Here is a 23,659-nt window from a genome sequence, read left to right on the forward strand (position 1 = left end):
TTTGGTTATATAGGTTAGGATAACCTGATGCAATTGTAAATATTTAGAATTATTAAATCCGACTATGAATGTATGTTGTTAAGTGCTATTAAACACTCGGGTCGGGTTAAGTAGAAATTTAGACCTGATCTGCATTTTACATTCAAGTGACACCTCCCTCTAGTGGCTAAAAGGAGGTGGCTTTCATGGAATAGTTGCTAGTTGTTGCTAGAGGATTACTGCTGTCCACTGTGTCCCTGCTATGTGGGCTTTGGGATCTCAGCCTTCTTTCTGTCTAAAACACTTGCTTCAAAGTTCACCTGACACTCCAAAACTCCAGGTTTCACACTGTCACAGTTTCAAGACAAATCTCACCATTTCTGTTCTCCAAAGCTGCACACAAAGACATAACCGGTGTCCTAATCTGTCTTGGTTACCACAATGTCCAACCAGGAGACCTACACTACATTTGTTTCTACAGAGCTGGGGGATGAACAACAGACAACACATATTTCTCTCCATTTACCAATCGTTAGTGTTTGTTAGGTGGGGGTGTTTTAGTGTTCAGACATTTTCTTATAGCAACATGGTCTGCACATACAAGATGATGTCCGTTTCGACATTTATAAGCGACAACCTACTCTTTTCGGGATTCTTTGAAGGGAATTTGTAGAACATCATTTCAAAGCATTGTAGATAACAACAAACATGAATCATGTTGGCAGGAACAAATCCAAATTGTCTGGATGACAAACACAGAAGTGCTGTAGGGAATCACATGCAGAAATATGCTTTCATCAAATCATCTGCACCTGTATGTATTAAACTGCAAAAAAAAAAAAAAAAAAATTAACTCTATTCACAACTTGTAAAAGAAACCAGTCAATGAACAACAACGAACAAAGCAACTTCAAAGTCAACATTCAGTAGCAGTCAATGTGAACTTCCAAGCGCATTTGCCACGGAAGAAGTGATGTACAGCATGGCCCTCATTATTTACACTTTTATAAGGTATTTCTGATTTTGATTATTTACATTGTAGAAGTGTTTGAGGTGGAAACATCTGCGGAAAGTGGGAAAGGGGTTACCAACCAAGAATCTCAGTCAGATGCATAATCTTCAGTGTCATTAAGATTAAGACAGCTTGAAAAATCCTGAACAATTTCGCTGAGTGGGTCAGAACACATCTGACTTTAATAAGGGATGTGTTTGTTTCCCATTTCCAAAGAATCCGATTTCTAATGTGACTGTGGCGCCGGAGGCAGAGGGGTGGTCTACCAATCCCACAGTTGTTGGTTTGATCCCCGGTTCCTCCCTATCAAAGTATCCTTGAGCAAGACACTAAACCCCAACTTAGTTGCTCCCGTTGAGTGTTGGCCAGCTGCATAGCAGCTCCCCCATCGAATGAGTGAATGAGAAGCAGTGTAAAGTGCTTTGAGTGCCAGTAGGTTGAAAAGCGCTGTATAAGTGACGACCATTTAAAGCAATATTTTAAAGCAATTCCTTATCATCTTGTCTTGCTCATCTTGCCCAGACTTACCGAAACTTCTTGAAATGTCACATCATTAAAAAGTGTTTCAAATATTTTTTTCTGTCATATCTGCTGCCATTGATTTACCTAATGCTTTTATATGGGGTATCAGAAAAATGACCTACAGTAAAGTCATTTATTTAACCTTTCAGGGTATTAATTCATACTTTAGAGTTTCAGAAACACAAAACAATTAGAAACATTTTGCAGAAACCACGATTGTGTTTACATGCTCTTACTGTAACCAGCTTTCTCGGGTAAACGGGATCTGTGTTTACATGCACTTAAAGAACACCTCCTAAGATTTTAAACTTTCTTCTTTTGGTTCTAGTTTGATTAGTACATATAACTGAATTCCATAGAGCTTGCTTCTGATTTCCCAATATTAAATTATTTCTCCACTGCTAGCTGAAAGACACCTCCAGATGACATCACTTAAAGGAACCTTCAGTTCAGATTATCTTATCTTGTCTCTCTTACTATGGCGTTTGTAATCATGTGATTACAGTGATGTCAATCTGACATCACTGACATCATCTGAACTCCTAATGATGTAAAACTCTGCCGGTGATGTCATTTGGAGGAGCTCTGTAAAAGCGGATTGACCAGGATTTCACTCTAAACTTAAGCCATAGAAAGCAAGTTAAGAGTTGGTCACCCTTTAGGAAACCTGGTTACTGGAAATCTGCATATACATGCAGCAGCAGAGTAACCTGATTTCTTCTCCACCTCGAACAAATTTTAGAAGCGTGAGCCAAATATTTTTCGTGTATGGTGACAGAGAACACTGCTTTCTGACTTTTCTTTCATAATGTGTGTGTTTGTGCTGCAGGAGATTGACAAAGCAAAAAAGGGGAGACACACACAGCTGATCCACAGCAGGAAGTGTCCCATTTCTGATCACTCAACTATGGTTTCCTCTGCAGTCTTCTGTTTACTGAAAGCTGCAGAAGGCAAACAGGTATTCCCAATCCCCTACCCCGATTTTGGAAACCAGCTTTCCTGTTTCAATGACAGTTAAGAAAGGAGTTTTCCTGAGAAAGCCGACTGTAAGCAGGAAAAGAAATTACACAATTTAATTTTATTTCACAAATGTAATTAGTTCCACAGAAGCATGATGTATTGAAACCAGACAACCCTCAGAAACTGTGATCAAGTGTGAACTTTGAAATTGTTTAATTATTTTGCAAGAAGCAGTTGTAGTTAGATGACTCCTCTTATTATAACGCTCATCACTTGTTGATTTATGGCCCTGAGGAAAATAATATCAGACATAATAAAATCTTCCCCTACCAATGGTCACTAACACATTCTTGTGAAGGTTTGCTGATGAATCTGATTCAATGAAAAAGACCAAATAAGTCAAACCATTACAGAGTTTAATCCACCACAGCGTTTTCTGTGCGCATGGTACAGGAGATATTCCAACCATCCACTTGTCAATTGTTAAATTTCCATGTAAACCAAATCAATCAGCTATTATTTTAAATCTGTTATGATGTGTGTATCACGTTCACCGTGAACCTCATTGTTGTTATAATCACAAATGAGTGAACTGTTAATTTTGTTTTAAATACACATTTTTTAAAACCTAAATATAAATGGATCTTTAAAGAATTTGGTTCAGTGAAGTCTCTTAGGATACTGTGTGCTAAAACAAGCAGATAAACAAAAAATGTTACAGTGTTGTTTTTACTGGAGTTGAAACGTGCTCAAATGCATTAAACTATATTTCAGTGGGATACCCCCTTGTATTTTGCATACCACACACTCCTCCTTTCTAACATTAGTGCAGCTTGTAGGTCTTCACCTCAGTCCTCAGACCCAAATATGGTTCATAGTTTGATAGCTGGATATGTTAATAATACAGTAACCCCTTCTTTTAATGTTGCATGCAGGCTGAAGCCGGACTATGACAGTATTTATCACAGCATTATGAATGATAAGTTAAGGAATGTATTTGAACATAGATGAAGATGAGGATAAACGCTGCTCTCTCTGTCTATGTGTTTTACATACTGTTAATCTCCCTGAAATCATTCGTGGTGAAAGTCTCAATTCTGCACTTACAGGAATTGGCACACGTGATGAACAGAATGTTGCTAATCTTATTATCATGTTTATTTTTTATTTATACATTGTTTTCAGTCTGAGGGTGTGTCAGGATTTCCCGAAGAAAACCATTTATCAAACTATGGAACTTGTCTTCCAGTAACTTTCAGTTGGCCCAGTTTAAATTAACTGTCTGTGGTTTTGTTCCCTGCCTAAGGAAAAATGAGCACAAGATTTAATTATTTTGTTTTAGATCACTCAGTAGGGGCGGCGGTGGCTCAGTTCTTAGGAGGGTTGCGTCACGAAGGGAATGCGGCGTAAAAAATTGTGCCAAATCAACATGCAAACAAATGATCTGCTGTGGGGACCTAGAACCAACAGAATAAGTTCAAAGGACAAAATGCATCATTCTTAAATTGTATTATTCTTTCTTTTTTCTCTTTTATTTGCTTTTGTTATTGTTTTATAGTTCCTAAAACATCTAACATTGTCTGTTGCATAGGCTACATAGCTGCTCACCAATCCAGCCATTAAGTGCTTATCCTGTACTAACCTAACACTTAAAACTGATAAGTTCTCACTTACAGACTTATTGTCATTTAAAATGTTCTAGTAATCAGAGAAATTCCCCTCAAGTGAAGTTTTTGTTCAAAAGTCGTATGCTGCTTTTACATAATGGCAGAAAGGCAAAAAGAACTTAATCATAATTTGATCACAATGACAATGCTCACATACAGCAGCTATGTTTAGTTTGCTTTTATTTGCTAATTAGTACTAAACTCAATGCACACTTAATTAAATAATTTTATTTTTCCCTACAACCCAACAGCTAAAGATTTCCTGAACTGTACAATAACATTATACATTATAATATACTCATATCGGTGCCAGACAAACAGACAAGCCTGCATACAGGTGCAGCTACCAAGCCTGTTAAAACACTCTTTAAATTCTGAAATATAATGATCTGTAACAGCAGGCTACTAACGATAGGACCACTTCCATAACCATGATCCACCCAACAGCTTTATCCTGTATTTCCCCATGTCAGCCTTTGGGGAATGTTTTTGTTTGTTTGTTTGTTTGTTTATTATATGTATTTGTCATGCGTTGTTGAGCCAAATCATAAATCTAGACAGGACTATGCGTGCAAACCCAGGACTTTGGTGTCTAAATCCCATGAAATCATTTCAATGTGAATGCTAAATATGTTGAAACAGTACCTAACAGTACAGATGACGGTAGTTAAAGCATCACTGACCCAACTGGCTCACTTATCTTGAGTAGGGATGCACTGATTTACTATTCAGTACATGGGCCAATATTTGCCTTGTTGATGTGTCAACAGTGTCCTTTGTAATGAAGATTTCAGTTTTTCCCTGCCACAAAAGGGGGAAACAGATCGGCGCAGCGTTTAAATATCAGCCCATCCTAAAGTTATTATTGAAGTTAATACATCTGGAGAAAAGGGTGTTGCAGATAATTATCGTACAGTGGAGCAGCTGGATGGGTTGGATGTGTCAGCAAACATCTGACTTTAATAAGGGTCATGTTTGTCTCCCATTTCCTGAGAATCTTGGGGGTGGGTGGGGGGGTTGAGTTTATAACCAGATTATTTGGAATATAACAGACTTTTTAATACAAGACAATGTTTGAGGAGAAGAAGTCCAGTGAGTAAGAATAAAAGTATTCCATTGGGTCTTTCTGAGTTTGTTTTTGTATAGATGGGTGAATTTAAATAGTTCATAAATGTATGTTTTGAACAGTTCATCGCTATGCAATTAAAGTAAGTATAAATGCTACAAATCATGTTCCCCTCATATTGCATGTTTGTGATACTTCAGAGACGGGGAATGCAGAGGGGTTACTTCTTCCCAAGACAGAAATGTAGACATTTCCATTGTTTTACCAAAGATTATATAGTTATAAGCTTGGGTTAATTCTTTCTTTTTTTTAATTTCTGACTACTTTTACATTATATCGTTTAAAGGTCAACCATGCCTGATCGTGTACTTAAATTCAACATTGAACATTTAATATTGAATTATATTTAGATTACATTCACACATTAGACAGGAGGGAAAATGCCTGAATGAATGAATTTTGCACCTCATCACTTTGAAACTTATCTTACCAAGTATCTGATGATTTTACATGCCGGGTGTATGCAAACATGAATGACACAATGTTGTATTGTAGACACGTTGAAAGACACCACACACATACAACATAGGACGTTTTTGTTATTCCAGTGAGGTTTTGAATCGGTTTCATTCACTGAAGAGGTCATACCATTCCCACCAGACACAGGAGAACATGTAATCCTTTAGTTTAAGTTTGAGCGTAAGACACGCAATGGACTTGCCTCCATTGTATGAAGAAAGACGTGGGAAACACTTGACTGCATTAGTCAGGGTAATCTGAGACTTATTGCGATCAACATGTTCAAGAACTGCTGATGTGTTTAATGTCACCATTCAGGGCTTATGAAGTTCCAGCCCGCTGAAAAACGATACACATGTGATCATGTATGAAATGTCAGGAAAAGAACAAGTAAACAAATCAATGGATAAGAAATGTGTGTACACAGATGTTTTGAAAAGAAAATGGTGCCAGGTTAGTTCACATTGTAGTTGTGGCTGACCGTGGATGTATTCATCTGCGTTTTATTGCAGAGACAGAAATGTGGCGTTGGTTCGTATTTGACTCCTAGATAAGACTCTTGTTTTGTGTCAGTGTGCTTTGTCTAGATAAGCCTGACAGGCAGCTCTATTTAGCAGCACTTGGGCTAATTTTGAACAACTGTCAGACTGTTGTGGTGCTACATCACAAAGCTGGCATGAGTACAACAGTCAGGCATTCAGGTCACTGTTGAACACTATACAATAAGAGGCCTTATGTGGTTGATGTTTTTAAAACATTATCTAGTGTACTTTTAGTTATTAATGAATTTAAAAGTCTCTACTTTTAAATTAAATAAAATAACAAGGTGGCAGCCAAGAGGGCCAGACAATGTGCGGTTCATATAAACCCTGATAATATGGCATTTTCGGTACATATATGAATACTGGGGGCTTCTGTAAAGGGCAACCCTAAGTGCACAAAACTAAAGCAGTAACTGCAGAAATGTATACTCACTATAGGTGTTTATCATGGCTGTACATCCATAGAAATACAATATCAGTCAACTCTTATCATCATACTAGTATTACTCAGTGTTTTTATGATACCAAAAAACAGTATGTGCCAGTAACTACTTATGTAGAAATAATCATTTGTAACTTGTTTTGTTGATCTAAATACTTATGAAGTCCTGATTTTCAGTGGCAATTTCTGTCAAAGGCAGCGTGTTTGTTATAAAGATAAAATAAAATTTTATAATCTTGGTCCATAATCACATACAAAGCATTTGCTTGACACGTTTAACTAATATGCGTAGGGACGGGTGCTGATTAACTATGTTATCTATCACATTGGCTAACCTGATGGTCCTTAAAGCCAGCACATCTGTCAGCGGAGTGGTTTGCCAAATTGGATGTCTTTCGGCTCATTTGGTTTGCGTTGATTTGAAAAATCTTTTCCAGATGCAATTTTGGAAGAAAATGTGACATCAGCGTTGGATTTGCTGTACAGTGCTCTGTGCTCAGAAGAGAAACACAGAATCATCCCATAAGATTATTAAACAATCTGCATTCATCTGTACTGGATTCCTTTCCTCATCCTGTACAGGTTTTTCTTAGAGGAATAAAAATAGGCGTTGAGTGTTGTATGTACCAATAAGGACTTTTTTCCTGAACACTATTAATGTTTAATAAAGCACTCTCTCTGAAACCATTAACAGTCGTAGCCAATGAGTGCACCAAGTGTGCCAAACTGAACACACTGTCTTTGCTTTACATTCACTTTGGAACTTTTTGCCTTTTTGCCAAACTGTAAACTAAACTTGCAGCTTTGCACTCAGTTTTAAAATTTTAGAACACACTTCCAGCAAAGTGTAAACTTTGATCTATACATTTCTGCTTCAATTTTGTACCAAATGTCTGCTCACAGTGACACGTGTGAAAACAATTTTAGTTAATGAGCTTGCTGAAAAATCAGCTTGAGAACTAGAAGTAGGCAACAGGTAAACATATGGTGTGGACAAAAACGGAGGCCAATGTTGGACGGAAGAGAGTAACAGTGAAACATTTTGTAATTTTTGTGTTATGTTTACAGATCAGAAAAATACAGCTGTAATACATAGTAAAAATGATAGTTTTCTTAGTTCCAGTTTAAATGCAGCATAATGTAAAGAGCTGACGTATTTTTTTACGTAATGTGAGTTTTTTTAAATACACATTTATTCAAAGGTTGGTTGAGGTGGAGGATGAAAAGAGCCTGTACATTTTTGAAAGATGTCTTGTCTGAATGCATTTTGTGTCAAACCAATCAAAGCGATCGGTCACTGAATTCTGTTTTGCTGATTGTGTGAAGCTTTTTAAAACATGACATCAGTTTTGAGAATTTTATTGTGATATAGCCTTTACAGTCACGTTGCAGGGCTTTGGATATTTGCAGCTCCCAGTGTTTGTGCTAGAATTCTTTTAACATCTTCACTGTCACTGTTGGGAAATGAGACTTTAATCCCATGTTTGTTGTTGTAATAAAGGAAACCCCCTCAGTGCTTTGATGGCGAAAATAAGATTTTCCTGTCTTTGTTTTTTCACTGGTAGTAGATTAAATATGTTATTCCTTATCCTTTGGTTACTAATAAATCTATCATTCTGCTAAATCTTATTCTGATGATAGGATCCCTTTCATTTAGATGAGATTTGGAAAAAGCTGTGTCTAATCTGACATAAATATCTTCCTGTTTCAGGGGAGGTTTTCAGCAAATTAGCTTTACTTCCTGAGAAAACCCTTGCTTGCAGAAAAGCCTCTTTGCCTTTCTTTGACTCTCTTTCCTAAATATTTATTTCTTCTTTCCTTTTATACTCTTCCACTAACATTTTCCCCGCATTCTTGACGACTTTTAATAGCAGCTTTGAAAGATTTTGAGACCATTTACTAGAATAAAAATAACTGATACCAAAACAACTTGATACAATTTGACAAATTTCTTGTAGAGAAAATAATTAAAGTGACTTCACATATGAGATAATCAGATTTTGACTGCTGCGTAAGGGCCCATTATAACAAAAATCTGTAGCTTTAGTTACGTAAATCCTCTCTTTATTTTAAGAATAAAAATAGAAATGATGCATAATATGACCTCTTTAAATTCCTGGGACTCCCATCCAATTCAGTTCAAGCTAAATAAATATTTCTAAATCATAAGAAAAACTATAGGAAAGCACAGTTGGCACTGCATAAAACCAATGAGATAATGAACTAAAAAGTGCTATATTCCCATATGAAACGCAGGGAAATAAAAACATAAAGTCTAACAAAATTCAATTATACTAAAATACAGTCAGGTTGCCAGTTTCCTCGACCTCAGGCTATTTTTTTCAGAATATTTACAGTGACGTCTTCCCCACTTATACACACCAAATAAAGTAAGCTTACAATTTGCGTAGCCTCTCGACTGGATGAGTTGTTTTACTACTACAGTATTGCGCTAAAGTGACTCATTATAGTGAAATGTGGAGTCAGTCTTGAACAGTCAGCGGCTCTAAAGGATCACTGCAACAACTGCACATGATGTTCAGTTTACTCATCCACCATGAGTCCAAAAAGGTTGTGAAAACAGCTATGAAAACGTTTTCTTTGACACTGGAGGTTGGCTAGTTGCAGTTGAGAAAATACTTATCATCATATCATGTTGTTGTCATCGGGGTTATCTTGATTTTGGCTCACAAACGTCAGGATACTGCTGCTGCTTTGATTTAGATTTTTCTTCCCTCCAATTTTATGGACATGCCACATCACTCGTGTGACCCCGTATGATAAAGTGATAGTACACAAGTAAAAACACGAGTACCACTCCTGTATGTCAGACCACAGAGCGAAAGGACAACTTTTGTATTTAAAATTGTATACAAAGTTCGTTTCATTTTCTGATGATTTTATGAGCTAAATAGTATCAAAATCCTTGCTAGTGCCACCTAAAGATTAAGTTGTTTTTCTTTTAAACATCACTTTATTTCTGTGTTTAGTACTCTCTGGATTTTCTCAGCCACCATTCCTGCAAGGTTTTTAGCAAGATGTATTAAGTTCCGCTGTTATTTTAAGAAAATACCACCCAAAGCTTGTCTTTAAGGGAAACATATGACCTCAAATGTATTTGTGTCGAAGGAAAACGGACCATGTACTGACTACTTGTCTATTAGAGCCTCTTCAGCCTTCTGCAAGAGTTCCCATGTCTTTGGGCCTCCCAGCGGATGTTAATATATCACCAACAAGTCTGTGGCCTGACCTTTGACTCTGAAAAGTTTCAGCTGAGAGTCGAGCCAAGAAGCCGGGTCAGAGCAGAGGCACTCTCCCAGCAGGTAAGGTATTTTCTATAATTTCATCCTAAAACAAATTTAAACCTGTAGATTTTTTACTCCTTTTGGCAATTAGCTTTAAAATGTTTTTTCTGCAAGCTGCCAAGTTGATGTAGCATGCTCTCTTGCAGCAAGCAACAGTGACAGCGATTGTTTTCACAGGATCCTGAGCCTCAATTTTCCAAACAAACCTCATCACGATGGAGACAGAGCAAACGGCTGGAAGTTGTCATGCCTCAAGCCAACCTGCTGTCAGGACCTGGCTCTCCTCCAGCACAAGAGGTACAAATGCTTGGCTGCTGTTGACTGAAAGGAATAACCTCAGAGTTGTACCTTTTGATTGAGACTTTAAAACTTTTGAAAAATACTTTTAAAAATGTGCTAATTACAAGAACATATCAAAATTTACTTTTGTCTGATCAGAAATTAATTTTTTAATCCAAATGCAGCCATTAACAATCATTGTGTTAATTTGACACAGACCTAAAGTGAATTGTATTTATACTATGCTTTTCAAAATAATTCACAACCCGGATTCAAACAGAAGACTAAAGGTGCGTTCAGACAGCAGGCAAAAGGAAATTTTGCCCAGCAAAATTTGTGTAGAATTGACCAGAAACTTTCTGTCGTTTCTGTCGAGTGACAGATTCAAAAATCCCCAGGATACAAACAAATTTCTTGCCCAAAATAAAACATGTCCATTGTGAGTCATTCAGTAGCGTAAATGTCAAAGGACGACCATTTGTTTTAATTTGTGAGACTAAACAACACTTATTCCTATTTTATATGGATATCACTGGGTAAATTAAAGTGGATGTACACTGTATAACTTAGTGTGTTTCTAAAGCTGTTGCCAAAATACAGTTTGTCCCCTTGTCGGCTATGGGTCACTGAGTTTGTTAACATCTGATGGGATGTTGGAGGGTTTCAGGTAAGACTGTGTTTTGGTTTTGCTCCACTGGAGCTTCTCCAGCTGTTCCAACCGAGAAACATGTTGGTAATGTCATTTGAGTTATACAGTGTTTTACTGGAAGTCCTCTAATACAGTTCCAAACCTAATAACCTTTAATGTGAAGTGGATAAATGTCTTTCTAATCTGTCGTAAACTGTTGATTAGTGAACAGAGTGTGATGGGATGTCAGAGACGTTTTAAAATGCTACTCTTACCTAACCCATTTTACACACTTCTCAGACAGTTTAACCATTAGCCATCACGAAAGATGATGGTTTTATGACAAGGTGATTGCTTTATTTAAGTTTACTGCCTATAAAACAGCAGAAAACCTGTAGTAGTGAGACACGTCCAAAAAGAGATGAGTTAAAATCAGTGGAAAAGAGTTTTCATAGAATTGCAACCCCAAATGCACAATTTGCTTAGTTTTTGAGTCTGACGCAAAGTGTATCAACCAGGACCTTTTAAATCCGTTGATGTGATCCAGTGAAATTTAGCAACAACAGATGCATTTAGAAAAAAAAAACATTGTCCAATGAGTTTGGATTTATCTTGTTAGGAAAATTTGAATTTAAAGGGAGGCAGGTCTGGGGTAAACTGGGCACTGGTAAAAATAAATCATTTTTGAAGCATTAAACTAAAGTGATGGTTTATTAACAAGAAACTTGAACAAAGTTTTGTTTTTTTGAGCAAAGTCATCCTGGCTCCAGGGATGTCTGCTGCACCATGTGAGACCAGGTTTATAACGTCTTTCTCTACTTTGCTTTGGCTGAAAGTATCAGCATGAGTTCCATTTTTTGGGAAATGTTATTGGTCTAGATTGATTCAGGTTGTTAAAACATTCGAGTATTTGCAAAACGGGACATGTTGAGAGCAGAGAGACAGAGAGAGCAGGAAAGTCCTGGACTTTATTTATGTTGCTTTTTCACAGAAAATGAATCAACCTCTAACCTTAATAAGTTGGATACACATATTATGACCAAAGAAATAAATATAAAATCCTGCTAAACCCAACTGTTAAACCATGAAATACGTAATCATTCTTTTATCGAGGCTTCATTGCCCCAGACACAGGAAAAACACACAAAAGGCAACAGTTGCATGATCCTGCAGTGTGCAAGTCCTATCTCTGCTTGACAAAAGGCTTTAACGTGAAACTGAAAAAGTTATGACTGAAGGTATAGTTTAAAGTTTTTTTTGTCAACAAGTCAACAACTTTAATAAGCTAAAGAATAAAAAGTAAACTGTGGAGACTAAGCATGCCAAATCTGACTTTGACTGTACTAAACCATTAAACTCAGTTGTGTATTTGTGTTTAACATTAATCTACATAATGACTAAAAGCCAATAAAGTGTTACATAACGCAATTAAAATAGTTTAAGAGCTGAACTTTGCTTCAACAACACACACTGACATATCCATAATCACTAAATCACCTGTTTTATTCCAGGAAATGAGATGAAACATTGACCAACGATCAGTCAAATGCTCACTCAGCTCACACACACAGACACACACACACAGAGACACTAAGCATCACACTTCAGCACTCCACTCCCTAAAAACAAGCTTCTAATTGTGTGGTCATTTTTTCTATGAATGAGGCTGTTGTTTCTGGACGTGTGCACTTGACATCTTTTTGCAAAGACCTGGATTCAAGAGTTTAAACCTGATGTTGAAATATTTTAGACTCGGTTGCGTTTTTTCAGACCAAACACTCAAAGTAGGAATGTGGGTCTGGGTTAAATGAAGTTCATGTGTACCGTCGAACAGGAACGTAGGTGAGCTGAGATCAAATGGAAAAAGATAAGCTTCAGACGTCCTTGTAAAGTGATGACCAGAAAGGTGTCAAGAACAAACTATTACTCTGATTAGATTACTCTGTCACTGTCTTACTCAGTACTATAAATACTAATTTTAATCCACCATGACTTGTGATGAAGATCTTTCGTATTATATCATTCGTCTTTGCTGTGACCTCTCTGTCTCTATGACATTCTCTCCTGTCCTGTAACAGTTTAAGATTCTTCTTCCTGTTCCCTTTCAGCTGTCACCATCTGCGTCCATCTAACCCTGTCCTCTGCATCCTCTTCACTCAAACCAACTAACTTCATGTCCTCCCTCACTACATCCATAAATCTCCTCTTTGGTCTTCCTCTAGACCTCCTGCCTGGGAGCTCCAACCTCAGCATCTTTCTACCGATGTATATTCACAGTCTCTCCTCTGAACATGTCCAAACCACCTCAATCTGGCGTCTCTGACTTTATCTCCAAAACATCTAACAAGAGCTGTCCCTCTGATGTCCTCATTCCTGATCCTGTCCATCCTCGTCACTCCCAAAGAAAACCTCAACATCTTAAGCTCTACTACCTCCAGCTCTGCCTCCTCCGTCCTCCTCTTTTCTTCAGTGCCACTGTCTCTAAGCCAAACAACATCTCTGGTCTCACCACCATCTTGAACACCTTTCCTTTCATTCTCGCTGATACTCTTTTATCACACATCACACCTGACACTTTTCTCCACCCGTTCCAACCTGCTTGCACTCGCCTCTTCACCTCTTTTCCACACTCTCCGTGGCTCTGAACCGTTGACCCTAAGTACCTAAAGTCCTGCACCTTCTTCACCTCTTCTCCCTGTAACCTCACCATTCCACTTGGGTCCTTCTGATTCACACACTTATTCTGTCTTGCTGTGGCTAAGCTTCATTCCTCTGTTTTCCAGAGCAGACCTCCACCTCTCTAGATATTTCTCCACCTTCTCCCTGCTCTCGCTACAGATCACAATGTCATCTGCAAACATCATAGTCCACAGAGATTCCTGTCTAACCTCATCTGTCCATCACCAGAGCAAACAACAAGGAACTCAGAGCTGATCCTTGATGCAGATCCACCTCCACCTTGAACTCCTCTGTCACACCTACAGCACAACTCACCACAGTCTTACAGCTCTCATACATGTCCTGCACCACTCTAACATACTTCTCTGCCACTCCAGACGTCTTCATACAATACAACAGCTCCTCTCTCTGAACCCTGTCATACGCTTTCTCTAAATCTACAAAGACACAATGCAACTCTCTCTGACCTTCTCTGTACTTCTCCATCAGCATCCTCAAAGCAAATACTGCATCTGTTGTACTCTTTCTATGCATGAAACCATATTGCTGCTCACCTCTGCCCTTAGCTTGGTTTACACTACTCTTTTCCACAACTTCATTGTTTGGCTCATCAGCTTTATTCCTCTGTTTTATTCCTCACATCTCCCTTGTTCTTAAAAATCAGCACCTCAGGCACCCCAGTCCTCAGGCATCCTCTCACTCTCCAAGATCTTGTTAAACAAACTAGTCAGAAACTCTACTGCCAACTCTCCTAGACACTTCCATACCTCCACAGGTATGTCACCAGGACCAACTGCCTTTCCACTCTTCATCTTCTTCAACTCCCTCGTAATTGTTACTTCCTGCTCCATATCAGTCATCTTAAGCTGCATCTCCCATTACCCCCCTCTACTCTCTTAAATTTTCTCAATGTCCCACTTCTTTTTAGCTGACCTCTTTCCCTGTATACAACTTCCTTGTTCCACCACCTAGTCTCCTTGTCCACTTTCCTCTTTCCCAATGGCATGGCGAGTACCCTCCCACCTGTCCCCCTGACCAATTTAGCTGTAGTTTTCCAGTTATCTGGAAGCACCTCCTGGCCACCTGTCTTAGTCCTCTTTTGATTGATAGATTGTTGCTCTAAATTAGCACGTTCTAAAGTTGTTAATGATTGTTTATTATTATTTTATTCAGGGTTGTTCTGGTGCTTCCAGATCACATTCTTTTTTTGCATCTGTGATGTGGCCTTCAAAGATCTGCTCTTAAATGCTCTTAAATCATACTTGAGGACCTCTGATTTTTCATGCTTGTTAGCTCCTCACACCTTAGGGGTACCTGAAGAGTTCATTCTTGGTCCCTTTTAATGCAACATGCATTTGGGTTATTTTTTTAACAAGTGTGGCATCTCCTTTCATAGTTTTCTGCCTTAGGAAAGATTATGAACTCTGTAAAGTTTTTACTGAACAGTGATGGGCATATATTTTGTCTGTTAACAGTAAGAAAAACTGAGATTGTCGGTTTTAGACTTGTTGACTTCCTTGGTTTTCCTGATGAAACCTGGGTGTGATATTTGACAGTGTACTTACATAAGTTCAGTTGCCAAACCTAAAATATTTCAGCTGAGAGTTCTGGCCAATGCCAAGTCTCATTTACTGACTTCAAGAGCATGATTCATGCCTTGATTTTATTCTGTTTGGATTAGACCAAGAGCCTTGTCATCTATGTCCTCTGTCTTTGAGTGATTTCCTCCATATTTTGTTTACTTGTTTTAATACCCTACAGCACTTTTGTTGTTTTATATGTGCTTACAAATAAACTGATTTGACTTAGTATAGAGACCAACACAGAAACATCACAGTAAAGACACCGAAATGTAAATATGTTAAAATACAAATAAACACAAACTTTAATTATATTACTAGACACAAACCCTTTTGAGATGAAATTTATCAACACAAATAGACAAAAATTGTTCTTACACAGATTCACACATAAATTTATGACCAAATTTGACCCATTATCTCTTGTCTCCTATTTCCCAGGAGCCACCAGGACACCCAGTGAGACCAGCTCTCGTTTCCATGGAGATGGGGTCCGCTACAAAGCCAAGCTGATCGGGGTGGACCCGGTACACGACTCCGAGGGACACAAGATGTGCTGGGACTCCATGATGAAACTTAAGGTATTATGTCCTTCGGAGCCAAAGTAAAGTAGCTCTGTTAGCTCTTCATTCAAGATAGTTTATTGTCTGCGAAAAGACCTTCGCGTCCTCAAAAACTGCAGCGGATTTCTCAGAGAGAAAGTCAAAGATAAACACCAGACATCTGGTATTATATGATAAGTAGGACTGAAATTGGTGGACATTGGTTGTCATAACTTGGGCTGTTCCAGGAGTAACAGGGACATGCTGTTTTTTCAAAGATACTAAATCTGTCCACCACTTCCATCAAGCCATCCAGACTGAATTATTTTAGTAACTATATTTTAAGTATGTTGAGTAATTGCTGTGAAAATGCCAGTGCTAGAAAAAGTATTCATATCCTTTTAATGGAAGAACCAGCCCTATCAATATTGTTTTAAAAATCCTTTCTACATCTCAAAATATCAAGCAAATATATTATCAGCTAAATGGACTTGAAGTATCAAAAGTAAAACTACCTGCTCTGGATAAAATGTGACTGTACAGGTGACTTAGCTCCATGTTTCATAATATCTGACATTATTGGTTAGCAACCTTTTACTGCTAGAGCTGATTGAAATGAGCAATTTAAAATACTTTTTAGTGTACTCCAGGGAGTTTCAAAGGTACACCAGCCCCTTCCAAAGGGTCATAAGATCAATTAGAGGGGTCACATAACAATTAATGGTAGAAGTTAAAAAAAACTCCAACATCAGAGATGTGTGAAAGGGTAAAATCACTCTCAGTTGAAACTAACAGTTAATATCCCTCTTTCTATCCCCCTGCATGAAATCGAACCAATAATTCACACATGACAGCCAAAGAACCGGTTCTTAGCAAGGAAAACCAGTCTTGTTATCTGCTGTGTGTGGCATTAGTGTTGCCGGGAAAGCTGAGTATTGAGATGAACAAAACCATGAAAATCCAACGGACACAAACACTAAATTTGATCATGGTGTTGTGCTTCTGCACCACTAATGAAAACTGAATTTGAATGAATTCATTCATTATGCTCAGCAATAACAACTCCACCCATAAATAACAGGTACTCTCATAAGAACTGTGATGAAAAAACTGGTTAGAAAGATGGAAAAGTGGTTGTGGGAAAATTCCTGCAGATGAGAGGGATCTTCTTAAATATCTGACCTCCTTCTGACTCCTCACACGTCAGTGACTCTCTAATCTCACGGCACTTTGTACTAACCATAGGGAGTTCATGTGAAGTTTAATGCACCAACTTTCAAATTATTAGATTAAGAAAATAAAAATAAGAACCAAAAGATAAAACCGACATGGCCGACTGGGGCTAGAACTTCTAAGGAGAACTAAAGAGAACAGAGAACTGGAGGTGAATGAATGGCATTTCTAAGATTACCAGCTACGTGCTCACAAATACCCAATTATTTCCCACCTTCCTCTCCCTGTTGCACTTAGCACTGCCCATCAATTAGTCATTATTAAATTACAATAAATACAAATGCTGCAAAAATTATTTTTTATCTTGTAAAAAAAGGAATCTATATAAATTGTTGCTTATAAAATGTCTTAATTGTGTGTGTGTGTGTGTGTGTGTGTGTGTGTGTGTGTGTGTGTGTGTGTGTGTGTGTGTGTGTGTGTGTGTGTGTGTGTTTTAGGGCTTTGAGGCTGCAGGAAGGAAACAAGGTAAACACAAGCAGAGAGTCTGGTTGAAAGTTTCCTCCAGCGGTCTGAAGATTGTGGATGAGAGGACAGGGGTGTGTTACAACTAAAATTCTCAGAACTCTCTTTCTGTGTTGTCCTGTAGCTGTAGCACCCCCCTCGGACCAATAGCTAATATTGCAGCTTCTGTTCACTGCATGCAACCAATGGGCTTTCCAGTTTTTCAGTGAACAGGAAAAAGCTTTCTTTTATTACCACATTAATGCACATGTCATTTGAATTCTTGCTTCTTCTTTTTTTTCCCAAACTGGACAATTCTCAGGATGCCCATGGGAGGAGATACTGAGTATTTATTTACTTATCAAGTGAAATGCATCAGTGCAATAAGACTGTTCTGCAATACCTTCCAGACTCTTACTTATGCCTGGAGGAACCGATTAATCTAATAATCACACCACATTTTGACCTTTAGACCTCTGTTTCTAGTCTCTGAAAACCTTTCAGTGCAGCTCTTTCCTACGATAATAACCAGGAAAACATTTAAAATTAGGTGAATAAAATGAGGAAATATGTTTCCTATGTGAAATTTATACTGAGCTTCATACTGAGCACAGACCACAGACTTATTGTAGTCAGTCGTCCGTGACGCTTGAAATTTTGGTCCAGTATCTGGCTCCTGCTGATTGTTTGATACCTAACATCCTAAACAACAAACTCTTTGGATCTGAATCAAGTTGTTAAAGCAACAGAGAAACTGAAAGATTCAGATATGGCATCTTCAGTTCCCCTTTTTTCCTGCAACATTTGTAGTTTTCTCTTCCCCCGGTCAGCGTTTTTATCGCTGAATAATTGTGTAGTGGTTTGACATGTTGCATCTAAAATCTTAAAAAGCTTAAAACCTCTCTATGTTCTGATTTTCAGGCAGTACTTCACGACCATGAGAGGAGCAGGATCAGCTCATTGACAAAAGATGAGTCAGACCCCAGAGCTCTGGCTTACATCTGCCAAGACCAAGACACCTACAACCTGTTCTACATAAAAATGGCCAACCTGGTAACAACACACAGTACTAAAGAAGAACAAATATAACATGTATTGAGAAAATATCAAATTTTACATTACATAGATTTATAAAAATTATATTTTATTTTGCAGATTAGTGGTATAAAAAACATTTTTAGGACATGGTGAAGTCCAGTGTGGTGAAATGTTATCATTGCAGTGCTTTTAGGAAGGAAATCTCTCGAGAAAATGTTCTACTCCCTCACAGTGTTGAGTTGGCATTGAACTCACTTCCATCCCAGTTAGTCTTTTGTACCACTGGACAATTGTAATGTTGTGCTGTACACCGATGTGTTTGATATGCAGTGTGATGGTTTATCTGGATTCATCAGGCAGATCCAGTCCTCGCTGACATCAAGGAGGTTTGTCAGAGTGTGGACCAAGAGACGCCACAGACACCTGCAGAGACAATGACCCAAGTTAGAGAAAATCTCAAAGTTTATGTGTGTTTTTTGCTTTTATTTTTCATGGTTTCATGTTTGTTTCATATTGTTTTCCAGACCCACTCCTTACTGCTTTTAAATGAGTTTCCAGCTCCTCCACCTACGGTAAATGAAGAAACAAAAAACTCAGTTTCCAACATTTTTGGTTATTTTTTCCCAAATGGTGGTAGTCACATCTTAAAATCAAACTCTCGTTTTCAGGGCTCCGTTGTTGAGGATGTGTTTAGTCCACGACCAGATTCTGTATCAGCCCAATCAAACCAGGTAAACCACAGCGTGACATTCAATAACTGAATGTTTTGCATCACCAAATATCTTAACTTGTGATGGTCCTGGACCTTTTGTGTGTGTGTGTGTGTGTGTGTGTGTGTGTGTGTGTGTGTGTGTGTAGATTAACAAGTAGCTCATTCCCATTATAAAGAGTTTTCTACACTTCTATTTTAACACTGGTGTCTTTATAAAAACAAAAGCACAAAATATTTATAAATAAATATTTATAAATAATAAATTGGGAAATAATAAAGTGGGAGAATAACATTGTTCCACTTTATGTATGGTGTTTGTTTTGTTTCTATAATGTATAAACAACTGTACATTAATCCATAATCTACTTACTGTAACCACTTCACCTGTTTATCTCAAGGTCTCTTTAGGAAATGAGTTGATGGAGATTTTCTCCTTCCAAGTGGAGGAGCAGCTCTCATCCACTCAGAGCTCATGTACCACTCAGCCAGGTTAGTAATAACATAGAGCACAGCACAGATAAGAGGAAGGTTTTCATTCTGAGCTAAGTCATGCAGGTTTTCCTCCTAAAAACAGTGGATTTGATTCCATTCTGATTGCAACAAACATTGTAAAGACTTTTTCCTGGTGCCACCAGGCAGATAAGAAAACATTCAAAATTCTACAAGAGACAAGACTATATTTAGTACATAATTATTCCGTAAAATATAAAAACTTTAAAAATACTTTAAATTCAAATAAAATAAATTGGGGCCGGCAGTGTGCGGCTGGGGATGGGCTGGTGGGCCTTCAGCATCTTGCCCAGGCACACTTCCACATGTGGTCAGGAAGAGCAGGGCGCGAACCATGAAATATTTTCTTTGCGGAGCTGCCGCTCCATCAAAACGACAAACATACAGCAGAAAAAGCAACACTTACCAATCAGGGGATCACATCCAAAACACAACCGTTTCTAACTAAAAACAAAGAAGTGAGGTTGAAATGACCTCCAGATAACTACACCTGTTTCTCTGGGAGTCTTCACCAAATAGCAGATTCACTAGATTCTCTAGATTTAGAGCCCACATAGTTCCAGCCTGAAGTTTGGGAGCAAGTTCCAACACAATTCACAAAATTTTTTTGATTATATGTTGCTTTTTGTTTTTTTGTTTTATTTTGAAAGAAAAAATTCTGGTTGACAACTACATGTCCTATATATTTTGAAATTTCCCCTAAAACCATATTTGTTTAACTGCTACTTTAGTTCAGTGCAGTTTGAGAGTTCTGCTTTATTTTTTCTTGGTGTTGTGATGTTGTGGTCATAGAAACAAGACATACATAGACAAAATCTGTTTAATTATCTCATCAAATGGGGATATACTCAGTATATAATACTCAGTACTTCATATTCTATCATGCAAATAAATATCATTAAAACAGGCTGTTAAATCATAATACTGAAACGGCATCCTTATACAAACATTCTCCACTTCCCTCTTTATCATTCGTTGTTGACACCTCACTCAGGTTTAGAGACTTAAAGCATCAACAGCTCTGTGGGTTATTAGCACACATCACACTGTGGTAGTGAAACTTTGATTGAATCTAAATACAACAACTGAAGTGCTATGGAGCCTGTAACCAAAACCTCATATTTATTTTTACTTAAAACCAGATATTTCAGTCTGCAACAGATGAAACACTTTGTCACCTTATTTCATTGTGTTTCACTGAAAGGTTGGCCCTACCCACCTGCACAATGTTTGTTGTTGTTTCCTGTTCTTTTCTTTTCTCTCACTGCTCCCCCCAACTGAATGAGGCTAATGGCCACCCACCCTGTTTTTGTCATTCTTGGTGCTTCCTCCCACACTCTGTACAGTCTTGACGTTATTGTGTAGCTAAAGAACCTTAAGATGATTTGGGCACAAAGTAAAGATGAATTCATTTATAAATAACTCTTTGGCCAAATTATCTTTAGAAACCTCAAGTAGTTGAAAGATGTACTGTCGTTTCGTCTGTATCCAGTTAGAGTTACATCACTTGATTTAGATTTTAGCCATGCACTGATTCCCAACAGCTGTTGCATGCTAGTCTTTGACCTAAATGACAATCCCCAAATGTATTTTCACATACAATGGTCAAAATACCATAATTCCCATGGTTCTGCATGTTTTAACGTCATATACTGTAAGACAGACTCTTGAGCAGACAAGTTATGTTTTTTGACAAGTCACAATGTGTGGACCTAAATCCCAAAGAACTGATCCTGAATTTAATTCTTATATTGTAAATGTTGTTGTAGTAGTATTTAATGTCTTACCAAAACCACTGTGGTATGAGTTACCCATCATAGTGATCTTTCCTTAAACCAAAAAGTCACTTGACTCACACATTTTTGGAGGTTGTCATTAAATGCTTTTTAACTGCCATAAAAACTTTTTATGTTTTAATCATTATTTTTCTTTTTTTTAAATCCATCAGTTGTGTAATGTCATAAAATTGAACTTAACAGAAACGTGCTACTTTTCTCATGCATGACGGAAATATGCTTTTTTCACAAGTTAGCGAAAAATATATTGATACCACTCTCATGCAGCTATAGGTTGGTTATCTTAACTCAGATTTTTTTTGGTTAGCATAAATTCATCCAACTGTCAGGATCTGTGAAGCTTGCTTATTTTCGGTTTGTTTGATCTTTAAAAAATTATGTAAAAAGAACAAGTTAGCCAGACTTAAGTAAAAAAAAACTCTCTTTACTATATATAGTAAATTTCACATTAAGACCAGCCTATAACCTTTCATGTCCTAAAATATATTAAAACACATATGGTCTATCCAGATGGAATTTATGGCCATGCAACTCTATAGATTCTATTACATTTGGTTTAACAAATATAAACAAATCATGCCTTTTATAATACAGTCAGAAGTTTGGTAAATTTTACTTTTACCTGACTCATCCCACTGACTGTCCCTTTTTATTTCGTGTGAGTGGAAAGTACAGATTTAAAGATTCACTTAGTTTCCTTTCTTCTTATCTCTCAGAGTCTCCCCAGCCGAAGCTGTCCACTTCTCAGATCCTCTCCATGTTCCCTGTGCAGCCAGCTGCGGGCTCTCCCTACTCCTCTCCCCCCTACTCTCCCACTACTATGCCATGGGGCGTGCAGGGGCCTCTGGGAAACCAATGTGCAAGTCCAGCAGCTGTTGCGCCCTGGCCTACAATGACCGGCAGCGTGGCTTCATGGCCATCGACAGGCTTTACAGTGCCTTCTGCAGGCAACCAGATTCAGGCTCACGGTTCTCAGTCAGGGGTCATGTGGGGAGGGAACCCATCCACTGTCAATGGGTTTCCCACCCCTTTAAACTCCATGTACACCCCTGTTGGAGAAACAGGAGCAATGCAGTCAGTTTCGCCCATCTTTGACCACAATCCGAACCCGTAACGACGTTCACACCAGAACATCAAATTCCATGCATTTTTGTTCAAACTAAATGATGTAATAAACAGATACTGAATTAGATCACCAGCTGTTGGTTGTTGTATAGTCATGTGAAATCTTTTTTCTTCCTGTTTTATATTAGGTCCATATAATCCCCATCTTCGCCTGAAGTAACTGACATAAACATAAACCTCAGCTTTACATGTATGAATTTTTTAAATTATTGTTTAATTTCCATGAGACGAGAGAGATTTTACCTTTTATTTTCTGCTGCTCATTTGTCTCTGAAAAACTATTGCTTTCTTATAATACCACTAAAAAATTCTCTCTTCTGATTAGCTGCAATGAGTGTATTAACGTTTAGTTCAGCCAGAGCCCTGTAATGCAGTTCTACATTAATGCACCATTAATATGTATCATAGAAAGATGAGGACACTGAGGGGCAGCTAAAGAACCCCCACCAACAACAGCCCATATGAATGTGGATGTTCACCCATTATTTAATTTGTTCATAAAGTCGCTTATTTCTCTTGATACACAGGTCAACTGACAGATTAAATCTATCAGCTAGAGTTGTAGTAGATTATAAAATTTTCACTGCTGCTGTTTGACATAAAATTAATCCAAAATAATATTAACATTGTCATTAGCAAATGACTTTTATCAATTTGTTGTTTCATTTCGGTTGTGTGTGGTACAGGAAATAATTTTCCTGTACATTTGTACATTTGGACCTTATCTGTATCAAATTACCTAGAAACAAATTGCTGTTTTTTTAACACATCTTAAGTTTTGGACATATACAGTTCTGGCAGGTCTAAGAAATGTCCATTCAAGCAATTTTTGATTTGACGTATAGAACTTATTAAAATGTACTTGATTACTTCACTTGTGTCTTCACTAATGCCATTGGTCGTTTCTTCCCTTTTTTTGCCTTTCTTTACTTTCTTGCATGCACACACAGAGATAAATAAATCTTTTCCTCTTCTCCTCACCTGAAGGTGGTTCCTTTTGACCCAAACAACATGAAAAATCTTAATAACAAATGAAACAAACTTACTCTTATTTCTTTTGAGCTTGATACTGTTTCTCTGCT

At 37.8% G+C, this 23,659-nt stretch overlaps 1 protein-coding gene across 1 annotated transcript; it reads left to right on the forward strand.

The window, feature by feature from the left end:
• The first annotated feature begins 9,907 nt into the window (after positions 1-9,907).
• On the forward strand, positions 9,908-23,567 carry LOC137131267 (disabled homolog 2-like). Its single transcript, XM_067512303.1, has 10 exons — positions 9,908-10,032; positions 10,192-10,311; positions 15,622-15,761; positions 17,393-17,491; positions 18,318-18,449; positions 18,791-18,877; positions 18,959-19,006; positions 19,103-19,165; positions 19,545-19,635; positions 22,169-23,567. Exons 2-10 carry the CDS (start codon positions 10,230-10,232, stop codon positions 22,564-22,566), a joined length of 1,140 nt encoding a protein of 379 aa, XP_067368404.1. The 5' UTR covers positions 9,908-10,032; positions 10,192-10,229; the 3' UTR covers positions 22,567-23,567.
• The last annotated feature ends 92 nt before the right edge of the window (positions 23,568-23,659 follow it).

The sequence above is a fragment of the Channa argus genome, chromosome 8 (assembly GCF_033026475.1).
Source record: "Channa argus isolate prfri chromosome 8, Channa argus male v1.0, whole genome shotgun sequence".
Taxonomy (NCBI): Eukaryota; Metazoa; Chordata; class Actinopteri; order Anabantiformes; family Channidae; genus Channa; species Channa argus.

Excerpts from the sequence above, each read along its gene's own strand:
- LOC137131267 (XM_067512303.1), top strand. The coding sequence starts at position 10,230 with ATGGAGACAGAGCAAACGGCTGGAAGTTGTCATGCCTCAAGCCAACCT. Across the intron at positions 10,312-15,621 it reads GCTCTCCTCCAGCACAAGAG|GAGCCACCAGGACACCCAGT; the intron begins GTACAAATGCTT and ends CCTATTTCCCAG. Across the intron at positions 19,007-19,102 it reads TTCCAGCTCCTCCACCTACG|GGCTCCGTTGTTGAGGATGT; the intron begins GTAAATGAAGAA and ends TCTCGTTTTCAG.